Source organism: Eschrichtius robustus, chromosome 13 (genome assembly GCF_028021215.1).
Source record: "Eschrichtius robustus isolate mEscRob2 chromosome 13, mEscRob2.pri, whole genome shotgun sequence".
Lineage (NCBI taxonomy): Eukaryota > Metazoa > Chordata > Mammalia > Artiodactyla > Eschrichtiidae > Eschrichtius > Eschrichtius robustus.
The window spans coordinates 25,316,995-25,329,205 of NC_090836.1; the positions used below are offsets into that span (position 1 = coordinate 25,316,995).

General features: G+C 36.3%; 1 protein-coding gene across 2 annotated transcripts in view; it reads right to left on the bottom strand.

Moving 5' to 3' along the window:
* The window catches only part of ERGIC2 (ERGIC and golgi 2), a 35,648-nt gene extending 23,858 nt beyond the window's left edge, over nucleotides 1–11,790 (bottom strand). The window contains exons 1-3 of one of the 2 annotated variants that reach the window (XM_068560303.1): nucleotides 11,705–11,790; nucleotides 2,341–2,483; nucleotides 714–768 (exon numbers count right to left, since the gene is read on the bottom strand). In XM_068560303.1, the coding sequence (XP_068416404.1) occupies nucleotides 714–768; nucleotides 2,341–2,446 (161 nt within the window). In that variant the 5' untranslated portion in view covers nucleotides 2,447–2,483; nucleotides 11,705–11,790. Of the gene's footprint in view, nucleotides 1–713; nucleotides 823–2,340; nucleotides 2,484–11,704 lie in introns of both variants that reach the window. The other variant, XM_068560302.1, reaches the window with a different exon arrangement.
* Between the last annotated feature and the right edge of the window lie 421 nt (nucleotides 11,791–12,211).

The following is a 12,211-nucleotide window of genomic DNA, read 5'->3' on the forward strand; positions in this document are numbered from 1 at the left end:
TACAAATGTTGACTGACTGAATTCTCACTGACCTGAAGAGGAAAGTACTATAATTATTATCCCCATTTTACAGAAAAGGAAACTGAAGCACATGCAGAAATAGATTTAGTAAGTTCCCTAAATGGCAGAGCTGGGATTGAAATTGAGAAGTAAATGTTTCCTGCTATCTAGTGCAATCTAAGTATTATAAACCTGTTATCTTCAGTCAATTAAAAAATCCAAATAATACAAAAAAATTAAAGTATATTTTGTCTCCTAATTAAGGTACTAATATATTCAAAGGTTTAAAAGTGATGTTGTTTACCTTAAAATATAGTTTATACACAATTTACAACAATCAAGCTATAAGCATAAACAATGTAACCTTAGACAATTTATTTTCCAGCTCACACAGATGAGTAAGATATTTCAAAATCTAAAGAGTAAACAATTTCAAAACATCAAACAATTTCTGTCATTTCAACATCTAAGGAAAAACATATTCTCCTAACCTTTTTAAGTAAATGCACATTCAATCAGAGAACGTTTCTCTTAGAATTTAACCAGTATTCAAATTATTCTAAAATGTTTTACCTAATGCATACAATTAATGAGGATTTTTCAGTACTATTTCTTCAGAATTAAAATAAACCAAGTATAAAAGGTTAGACTTTTTTTTTTAATATGTTACCTTCAGAGCAATTTAAATCTAAAGGTATTTCAAAAAAAGTTACCTAGAAAAATCCTTGTCTACTTCATATTCATACTTCATCCATGTATCTTGATATACTGAAAATTCCATTATAGTTAATAAAGCCATAGTGGTAAATGCTATTAGAGAAACTGAGACACCAACAAAAAAAGAAAGAATTAAAACAATTTTTAAAAGGTAAACAGCAGAAAACTATTTTAAGTAAGATTAAAATTAGCAAAGAATACCCTAATATGATTGCCATGTGAACGAATATAATAAAAGGTTTTTCTTAAAATAGTCATTATAAATTTTTTTTCTAAAACAGCTCAAAAATGAAGATTTAATGAACACAAACATGAACACAAACATTTGCACTACTGAGAAAGCATTTTATTTCTTCAATATGAAGGACATTTCTCACTAAATGGATTTGTCAAAATTCTACAATACATAAAACTTTTACCTTGTTATATATAGCAGTGTCACAGATAAGATAAATGATGAAAGTAAGCATAAGTTTTACAACACAAATTTGAAAGTAGTCCCCTCATAATTAAAAATGTATCCATGCCTATAGTCCAATTAAAAACAAAACAAAACAAAACAAAAAAAAAACTAGCTTAATTTCTTAGATCCTGAGAAACCACAACAATCTGTGTCGGAAACTCAAATAACATTTCCAAATCTCTAATAAAACTCTACTTTGAAAGCTCCTAAGTATTTCACTTCATTTATAAAAGTAAAAGATCTAACAAAAAGAAAAAGCACTATCATATACTATGACAAACTACACTTAAGATGGACTGTGCATCAAGAACTTGTACTATTTTCATTAACAAAAGTTAATCACAAGAGATTAGAAATAGCAAGCAATTTATTACACATTTTACAAAATGAAATGTCAATCTTATGGGAAGTATATTGTCTTATCAGCTCTTCATGGGGAAAGAAATAATAGTAAATACTGTTACAGTTGCGTATTTTTCTGATATATTTCATTATTTATTTATTTAACAAATACTACTATCTGTACCAGGCACTGCTCTGAGCATTTTATAAATATTAATTTATTTAATTGCTACTGCAACTCTACCTGGTAAATACTGATATCATCCCCATTTCATAGAAGAAGAAACTAAAGCATAGACAGATTAACTTCCTCAAGATCAAGTAGTTAGGAAGGGGCAGAGGTGGAATTTAAATCTAGACAGTCTGATTCCAAAGTCTAAGCTCTTAACTATTACCCTATGCTGCCTCTCTTCAGTAATGTGAATGTCTATAATGTCTAAATTGACTCATTCTTAACCAAAACAGACTGAGGCAGTTTCAACATCATTAAATAACTTCAATTCTATTTACATATAAGAATCTCGTTAATATACGTATACATAACTCAAGAGCACCAAAGCAGTAAAACTGGATTAATTTGTTCAGTAATGTTTTAATAAACACTGCTAAATGCACAGACTGCACTGGGTTGGATGCCAAAAAGAATATATATAAGAATAAAATTAAGGCAAATAGTGTGACATGAGGACAGTCCAACTATAAAGTTACTGCACAGTTCATTGATGAGTTCTTCCTCATGGCTACATTTCTGTATGTTCTTGATTGATAACTTATAAGTTGCACTTACTGAAGGAGTTTTAATTTGAACTGATACTCACCTGTACCCCCACTGGCTGAAGTCTCTACATAGCTGTCAGGAACTTTCGGAAAGGCATCCAACTCTTTCACCAAACTTAAGGTTTTCTTCCGATTCAGTCGCCTCATCTTCAGGAAAGCCTTCTTCTTCTTTCATATAGTCATGCTAAGGAATAAAAAATGAATAAATGAATCCTCCAAAAAGATTAAAAGGTTTATTTTAAGATAACTGACAAATGTCCTTGGAACAACGTAACATTCTCATTCCTCCTTGAGAAAAAAAAAAGCTTAACACTTATCCATATCTCTTTTTTCTCCACTTCCACCCTGACAAAAAGTACTAATGAAAGGCAATTTACACACACACACACATTAAATAGCCAAAAAAGGTGAAAAGCAATTCAATCACATTTGTAATATTTGAATATACAAATTAAAATAAGAAAGTTTTTCTCCTATGAAATTAACAAAACATATAAAAATAATACATTCCCATTAATGGATGACAATGAAGTAAAACAGACATGCTCATACACTGCTAACAAGAATATAAATATTCACCACTCTTCTTCTGACTACGTAAATTCCTTTTTTAGGAATGTATCCGAAGGAAAATATCTGTGTTGTGCACAAAAATTTGATGAGGATATTTCTTGTATGGCTATTTTTAAATAATGAAGATAGAAACGAACTCCTCGTATCCAATATACAAATTACAGTGAATTAAAAGTTCTAAATCTATGTAAACACTGAAAATCTTATAAAAGAAAACATTTAATGATGTAAGAAAATACTCATAATACATTAAGCAAAGACCAGAAGGCCATATTCCAGTTTTATGGGAGACAGGGAAAAAGATATATGGGAAACAAACAGAAAGCCTATACACAAAATGTTATAAGTAGATCATGGGAAGATTTTGTCTTCTTTACAAAATTATGGACTTTCCAAATTATCTGTTTTTATAATAAAAATATTATTTAAAAATTGCTTGCTATTCTTTTTGATCAATATGCCAACTACATCTAAAATATGCTAGTCATAAAAATAACTGAAATCCCAAATATTTATATAATTTTATATGACTGATTTATATAAATAATATTATAGGTGATACTACAAGCATTACCAGAAATCAAAGTTGTATCGATAAAATCAACACATAACAGAGTAAGTTAAATGGTTGCAAAAGTCACTAAAAGAAAAAGAATGTCTCTAGAAGAAGGCAGAAAGACTTGTCTGAAATCTAAGTAGGATTAATACAGAAAGAACAGACCACAGAAAGAGCATTCATGGAGAAAAATGAGACTCAGGGAAGTAAAAACTGGCAGTAATCATGAACACTGTCCAAAAGAGAGCAGGCCCTAACCAGGGGCACTACTAATCAGTCCATGAAGGAGCCATTGCCCTAAAATGAAGCTAAATGCATTAATGGATTGATTTCATTTGCCATTATAAACACCCAACTAACTCCCCTTGCTGATTCCATGCTCAAAAGTGGCCTTCAGAATATAATTTTGCTTTTCATGTATACGGTTTTCCTAAGGAAAAAAAAGAACATGTAGACAAGAGATGACAGTGTTTGATCCCCATGACAGTTATAGAACTGCTCTTCTCATCTGTAAATTAAGCTTCTGAGTGTTTATTAAGCATAAGCCATGCTCCTCAAGTTTGTTCAACTCAATAATCAAATTTATTTTCTGTACCTGCTTAGCAGTAACAGCACCAAGACTGATCCTTCTTCCACCTTTCAATTTATACTCATTCTTTCCTACAGGAGTTAAATAATAAATACGTTCAAGCCACTTATCTTTAAGACAAAACTCTCCACTTAAGCTCAAGTCCAACTCCAACTACTGTATAGATCTCCAGCTGCATACCTACAGCAAAACTTAAAGGTATGAGTTGTCCATATTCATATACTGAGACTACTTCCTCGCCTCTCAACTAAATTTGCTCTCAGCAAGGTCATTAACAACTTGCTGGGCTTCTCTGGTGGCGCAGTGGTTGAGAATCTGCCTGCCAATGCAGGGGACACGGGTTCGAGCCCTGGTCTGGGAAGATCCCACATGCCGCGGAGCAACTGGGCCCGTGAGCCACAACTACTGAGCCTGCGCGTCTGGAGCCCGTGCTCCGCAACAAGAGAGGCCCGCGCACCGCGATGAAGAGTGGCCCCCACTTGCCGCAACTAGAGAAAGCCCTCGCACAGAAACGAAGACCCGACACAGCCATAAATAAATAAAAATTAAAAAAAAAAAACAAAAACAAAAAAACAACTTGCTTAGTACCAAATCCAATGGACACTTTTTAGCCCTTAATCAATTTTGCTTCTGAGAAAATATATTTTCTCACTTATTCATCACTTCTTTTTCTTCTTGAAACAGTCTCTTACCTTGGCTTAGGTAATACTATACTCCTGATTTTTTGTTTTACCTCTAAGACCTTCTTTGGCTTATTTTGCAGATTCTTCTTCCTCTCAGAGGGCACTAGGCCCCCCTCCCAACCTCCACACTTTCCCCAGGTGATCTCCCATCCCTTCCACTTCTATCTACATGTTGATTCCTCTCAAATCTTTGTTCCCAGTCCAAATCTTTCTGCAGACATGTATATCTTTTTGCCTTCTATTACATTTTCATTAGGGCATTCCAGAGACAGTTCAGACTAAACAAGTCTGAAAATAAATACTTCACCCTACCAAACCTGTTTCTCCTCCTGTGTCCCTATATTCGTTAATGATGACACATGCACTCAAATGCACAAGCTAGAAACGTTAAGTTGCATCCTTAGACTTAAACTCTTCCTAAATGTCTCTCAAGTCTGTCATTTCTTTTCCAGGCCCATTGAGAAGTTCCTTAGTAGGAGCCTAGTCTCAGCTGCCATAATCTATCTCTGCATTGCTTCAATCTTCAATCTTTCAATTCACTCTCCACACTACAATCAATAATATTTTTAATACATAAAACTGATCATATAAATTTTATTTTAAAGTATTTTTATAGGTTCCCATTACATTTAAAGAGTTTGGACCCTATCCTAACATGGTTTACAAAGCACTCAAAACACAGGCCCTGCTTATCTCTCTTCAAAACCCAATCCCTCAAAGTCTTAGTTCCAACCATACTAAATCACTTTCTATTCCTTAAACATGCTATTCTCTCTACTATAAATATCCTTCCCCCCCTCCCCCACCTCTACATGTGGCTAACTCCTATTTACTCTTCAAGTCTCAGTCTAAATATCTGTCTCAGGGGGAAAAAAACAAACTTCTATGACCTCAAACATATGAGTTATAGCATGGGCGCCTAGGACATTGTGCCTTTATCACACTATTTATACTTGCTTGTTTAATTTTGTTTTCTCCATTGTAATTTTAGGGCAGGAACTATGTCTAGCTTAATCTTTGTATCTCCAATGCACAGCAGGTTACCTGATAAATATTTATGGAAGGAAGGAAAGAAGGAAGGTGGGAAATTTCCCCAGAAAAACTCATGGTAGCACAGCTTTCCAATCAAAACAGTCATACTTAGATAAGTAAATATGTAAAAATATAAGATCTACAAGAAGAATTTTTGTTTTGCTCACTACAGTATATCCCTAGCACCTACAACAGTGGTTGGCACATAGTAGGTATAGCATTGTTGAGCAAATGAATTAAACTGTGAATTTTACTTTCTAAACTTTCTATATTGTAATGAGCTCTATAAATGCTTTCTTGTAAATTATATGTAAGTATAAAGATATGGCAAGCAGCTAGTTTTACCAGCCCTCTAACACTTCATATAACACTTCACCTATCCAGCACTCCTCCCTTAATCATCTAACCAGTGCACTCACTTGGCTATTTCCCAGCCTCTGGCTTCTTCCATTCCTAGTTTTCAAGATTCCACGGCCTGACCCCGAGGGCATGCATAGTGCACTCTCATTGCCTCTCCCCCATCCCGGGATAGAAAGGTGGACAACAGCAGGCTGTGTCTCACCTTCTGCTAAGACAGCTCTGTTCTACAGTGGAGCACCTTGTCACTCTGTTGCTGCTCCGGTCCCATTCCTGTTAGCTCAGCATTAACCTACACCCAAGAAATTCGTTCCACCTCGAAAACTTGCCAATCTACTCTATAGAGCCACTGTTCTGACATGAACAAGTCATCCAATAACTTCCAGTTTTTCTAAAAGCAATCCTTCTACCTGCTCTTTATGAAACATGACATTCTCCTGGTGGTAATTCTCTTTGAATCATACTTCATTTCTGAGACTCACAGGTAAAGAAGTAGCATGTTTTAACATGATATCTCAACCATCTCTTCCCTTTTCAAGTCTATCTTCTAATAATAATAATAAACACACATACTACATAGAATTATAGCTAACTTTCATATTATGTGCTAGGTATTATTTGAAGCACTTTATATATTAAATTCATTTAATCCTCTAAAGGACTCTACAAAGTAAATACTATTTTTATTCTCACTTATAGATAAGGAAACTGAGGCACAGAACAGTTAAGTATTTTCTTTTTTTTAAAAAATATTTATTTATTTGGTTGCACTGGGTCTTAGTTGTGGCAGGCAGGCTCCTTAGTTGCGGCTCGCCAGCTCCTTAGTTGTGGCTCCTGTACTCCTTAGTTGCAGCACACAGGCTCCTTGGCATGCGAACTCTTAGTTGCTGCATGCATGTGGGATCTAGTTCCCTGACCAGGGATTGAACCCGGGCCCCCTGCATTGGGAGTGCGGAGTCTTATCGACTGCGCCACCAGGGAAGTCCCCAGTCAAGTATTTTCAAGGGCCACACAGCAGGTGGTAGAAACTGGATTCACTGCCAAGCAGCTTGGTTCCAGAGTCCATGCTCCAACCCATAGTGTACACTAACTCACTTCAGCACTTGATTCATCTTCCATTAACACCTGGATATATTTAGAATTTCCTTAATGACTTCAGCACCTGGATCATTCACTGTACTTCTCTTCTTCCCCATTCCATCACCGCCCTATGACGCTCATTCTTGGGCACTCATTCAAAATGATAATCCTTTTACCATGTAAGCCTAACAGATATTCTCCAGTGACTTCCATCTTAATTCTATACAAAGCCACACATGAACAAGGCCATGCTTTGGTTCCTCTTAACTTTTAAAACTGTGCCACCTCTAATATCCAAATCACCAATTTTCCTCTCTGAGCAGAAACAATTATCCTTCCAGCTCTTTAATTTCCTCACTAGGGAAGAATCTACTCTTCATTTTCCCTGTGTTCTCAATCCCTTGGATTCCTCCCAGTCATCCAGTTCCACTGCTCCCATTCCCACTCTATTTGCCTCTCCATCCAGCTCGGTCAGACATTTTCAAAAACGCATTTAGAAAGACCCTAGATCAGTGGTTTCCAGAACCACAGAACTGCCATTCTGTTACAAAAGTTTCTAGTCTGTACCTAAATGAAAAAAACAAGGACAATATAGGATTTTTTTTAAGTTAAATTTATTCAGTTTAAAAATCTGTCTTTTATTCTGAGACTAGTTCCTTCCTTTTTTTTAATGTGTCGAATGTCCTTTCTTTTATGAAGTGATAAAAGTAGATAGAAAGTTCTTTGTTTGTTTTGTTTTTGGATATCCTCCTTTAATAAAATTAAAAACTGCAATTCTATATCAGTCCTTAAGTCCAGCCCCTTTCCCTGATTTTTTCTATACATTTTTTTGTACTGGTTAACAAAATTTGGGAGCCATTATGCTAGATTCCTTTGCCCATTGGTTGGTGTTGCTCTTCATACTTTGACAATCTCCAGTCCAGTACCATAGCTTCAATTTCTCTCCTGAACTGTTGTGTATACTAAAAAATAAAACAAGCAAATTCCAGGAAGTCACTGATAAAAACTAAGACAATGCTTTGAAAAACTGCATAAGAAATAAGAAACCACCTTTCATGCTGGAACACAGAGACACATTATCAACACTCAATCTAAGTAATGTCATACAGCTAGTATTTCATCATCTGTGTCCACGTGAATATAATGAAACTATCAGATGCTTTGCCAAGATTAAAATATAGAATTCATGACACTTTTATGGTCTGCTCAATTAAGTTTAATTACTTCTTCAAACAAAAATGGAGACACAATTTATCTTCTGCTAACCACACTTTATGAGCTAACTTCTATTTTTAATGATATTTAACAATATGAGAAATATTTAATTGGTTAATACACATGGCCATTGTTGTGAGTTGAACTATGTCTCCCAAAAGGATACATTTAAGTCCTAACCCCTGGTATCTGTGAATGGGTCTTATTTGGAAATACTTGGGTTTTTAAAGATGTAATTAGTTAAGAGACCATACTGCATTAAGGTGGCCCAAAATCCAATGACTGGTGCCCTTATAACAAGGCCACGTGAGGATACACAGACACACAGGGGAGAATGCCATGTGAAGACAGGCAGAGATTAGAGTGATGTATCTACAAGCCAAGGAGCCAAGGATTGCCCAGATGCTAGAAGAGACAAGGAAGGTTTCTTTCCTAGAGCTGTCAGAGGGAGTATGGCCCTGCTGACACCCTGATTTCAGTCTGGTAGCCTCCCGAACTGTAAGAGAACAAATTTCTATTTTTTAAAGCCATCCAGTTGGTAATTTGTTATGGCAGTCCTATGAAACTAACACAAGCCATTAATAACAATGAGAAAGGAGATGGAACAAATATTATCCAGGCTATCACTGAACTTCAGAAACGAAAAGCAAAACCAGGACTTATATGTAATTTTAAACTACTTGACAATATTGCATTAGAATGCAATAAATTTTATGAAAGATAACTTAGTTTCACTTTACAAACACTAGATATCAAAAAAGTACTCATTCTTTTTACTTTAAAACTTTTTACAACAGAGTTAAATTGTTTTTAAAATTATTTACACTAACAGAATTCAAACAAATCTAATAAACTTCCAAGTGATTAAAAAAAAAAGGTTTACTTGGAAGCCAAGTAAGATGGTATAAATGTGAGTTTTCTGTGATCAAAAACACTAGGGGTACTTCTAGGCACTTACCAGCTATGTGACAAATTTGAAAAGATCCTCAACTTCTCAGAATTCTCTTTTATAATTTTGTTTTAAAAGGAGGGACGTAGACATAATGGTTACCTCACAGTTTTTAATCAAGATAAAAATGAGTCATTTGATAAATATCTGTGTCTAATTCTCAAAAGAAATGCAAAAACTTGTAGGATATTTGAGGTTTATGTTAAAGTCTTTAGGAAGGTGGGAAAGTATCTGAAGTTAGGTGATAATAACATGAATAGACTGAGGATTATACAAATGGATAGAATGAAAGTTAAAAGAAGAGACTATAGAGTGATGGCAACACAACAATTTGGAAGTACCTAGTAGCGAGATGAAGCAAAGACAATCATCACCCTCCTCAAAGAATGGTTTGACTACAGTAACTGCTCAATAAAAGCATACAAAACTGAATTAAATTAATTGAATTAAACAAGTAAGGAAAGTGTGAGGAAAAGGTCAGAGACACATGAAATATATTGAAAACAGAACGAAGGTCCCCAAAAGCAAGGAGAATGGGTTAACAAGGCACCTAGGGCAGAAATGACCTAGAACTGACCTAGACTGAAGTAAGACTGCATGGAGTAGTAGAAGGAGGAATGTGTACCTTAGTAATTAAGAGAGGATAACGGCTTAAGAAAGCAAGCAATTGGAAGATGGAGTTTAAGGACATTTTAACCATATAGACTGAAGAGTTTAATCAATTTTGGAATCAAAGAAATTACTTATAAAAGCATCTTCTTCAGTCTATATTTTGACTAAGAACAAAGGCAACATTTTGTGAGTAGGTATAGAAGTTAGAAAACAAAAATTTAAAAATAACAAGAGCTAACATTTAATGAAAGTTAACTGTATGTCAGGCATTGTTCTAGGTGCTTTGTATGTTTTCGCTCACTTGATCATCACCACTCACTTTCTGAGTTAGGTATTATTATTATTCCCATTTTATAGATAAGGAAACTAAGACAGAAAGAGGTTAATTTACCCATCATGACATTAAGAGGCAGAATCAGAATAAATATAGAAAAACTGTTGAATAGGATTTGGAGCACGCACAGACTGCCTAAAAAGTAACTTCTATTAAAAATGTTTCACTATTTCTTCCAATTAAATGACTAATCCTCAAAGAAATTTATCATTTTTTCTAATTCTTTTTTGTTGCTGTTGTTCCAAACTAGTACTGATTTCCTCTGAGACTTTCAAGATTGATATATGTTTATGATTTGTACCCTCAAACAATTACAGCAGTCAGTTGTGACTGAAGTTCATCATCAAAAAGAAAGAAATTCCGCCCCACATTCTCCCCCCGAAGAAAACCATGAAATTTCTTTTTTTCATGTTTTTCCTCTAAGAGAACTGGAATAATTGCATCAATTTGGAGATAGCAATAAACAAATTAAGTAAACAAATATAAGTCCTGAATTCTTCAGTGAACAAGCCTAATTCATTTCTTTATAATGGCTGTACACTAGAGTTCAATGAAATACCTAAGTACAACTGCAAACAAATAAATAAATCCCGTTTTTAACTGTATCTTTATCTGCTTCTGTATCTTCATCTTTAACTGATTCTGAAAGCCAGTCTTGCATCATTTTAACCGATATTTTGTAATTTTGCGTTCTCTCGAGGGCACTAAATCCTAAATATAAAAGTTACTGGAACGTGTTTTCTCAAACAATGACCTATTAATTCTATAGACTACCAATACCCAAGACTATTCTCTACCACGAGCTGACACGTTATCTAACAAGGGCTTTTTAACTCTCTGAGGGTTTCAGAAAAGTAGTGACACTCGGACCTGTCTCTTCTACAGCATCTCACCCTGCCCTGCCCCTTTCTCAATTTCCTAAGCGGCGTGCGAACCTCCCGAGGCGAGGCCAAGATCTCGGTCTTTCTTAGCGCAACTTGCTGCGAAGAATTTGGTATTTGAATGGGGATGGGAGCCAGACACCCGGGAGGATCAGGACACGATCAGGCTGGTCTTCACAACGCGGGACCCTCCGCCCCTGCGGACGGGAGGAGCCACCGGGGCACGGGGCACTGTGAGAAGCAATGGGCCAGGGTCAGCAGCTATGGGAACGCAGCTAAACTCCTTCAAGTTGGAAGACAGCGGAGAGACACTGGACCAGGAAAAGGGGAGTTTCCAGGCGCAGCGCTGCCCAGGGTCCTGCCGGTAACGACCCCGGGGAAGGTAGGTAGACCGGCTCCCCGGTCCGGCCCGCTCTCCGGAAGAGAGGAATTAAGACAGGGAGCCAACGCTATGACGGGCTCTCACCCCTTTAACCACATTCATGCCCTGAACAGCCCTGGAACAAACGAGAAAACAGCACCCAGCGAGGTTTCAGTATTTTACCTTGTGCTACGGTCCCAGCCGACCGCCATGTTTCACAGAAGCCCGGTCGCCCGGGCTCCCGTTTACCCGGAAATATCGCGAGAACAAAAGCAACTACCACCGTTAAAAACGTCAGCGGGGTTGCGGGGTTGCGGGGGGCGGGGAGGGAAACGGTGTAGAGTTCTCGCGATATTCCTTTCGCTGACGAAGTGCTTTGTGAATCAAGAGGTGTGAGCCAAGTTAAAGGGGCGTGACTAAACAGAATCGCGGTTTAAACTTATTTCAGTTGTGATCACGTGGCTAGCAAGGAATTAACTTCTCCAAGGAGAAATTTGTTACCTACCAACGGATACTTAGAGACCACAGAAAGAATCTCAACTCCTATAATAGTACTTCGTTAGGAATGAGATACTTGGGCGCAGGAATTAACATTTGCAGCCCTATCCGTATTACTCTTCCAAACTCTGCACCATGTTTTGTGCCCCTTTATTTTCTTCTGTCAAGAACGTTTAAACTTTCCTTTCCAGG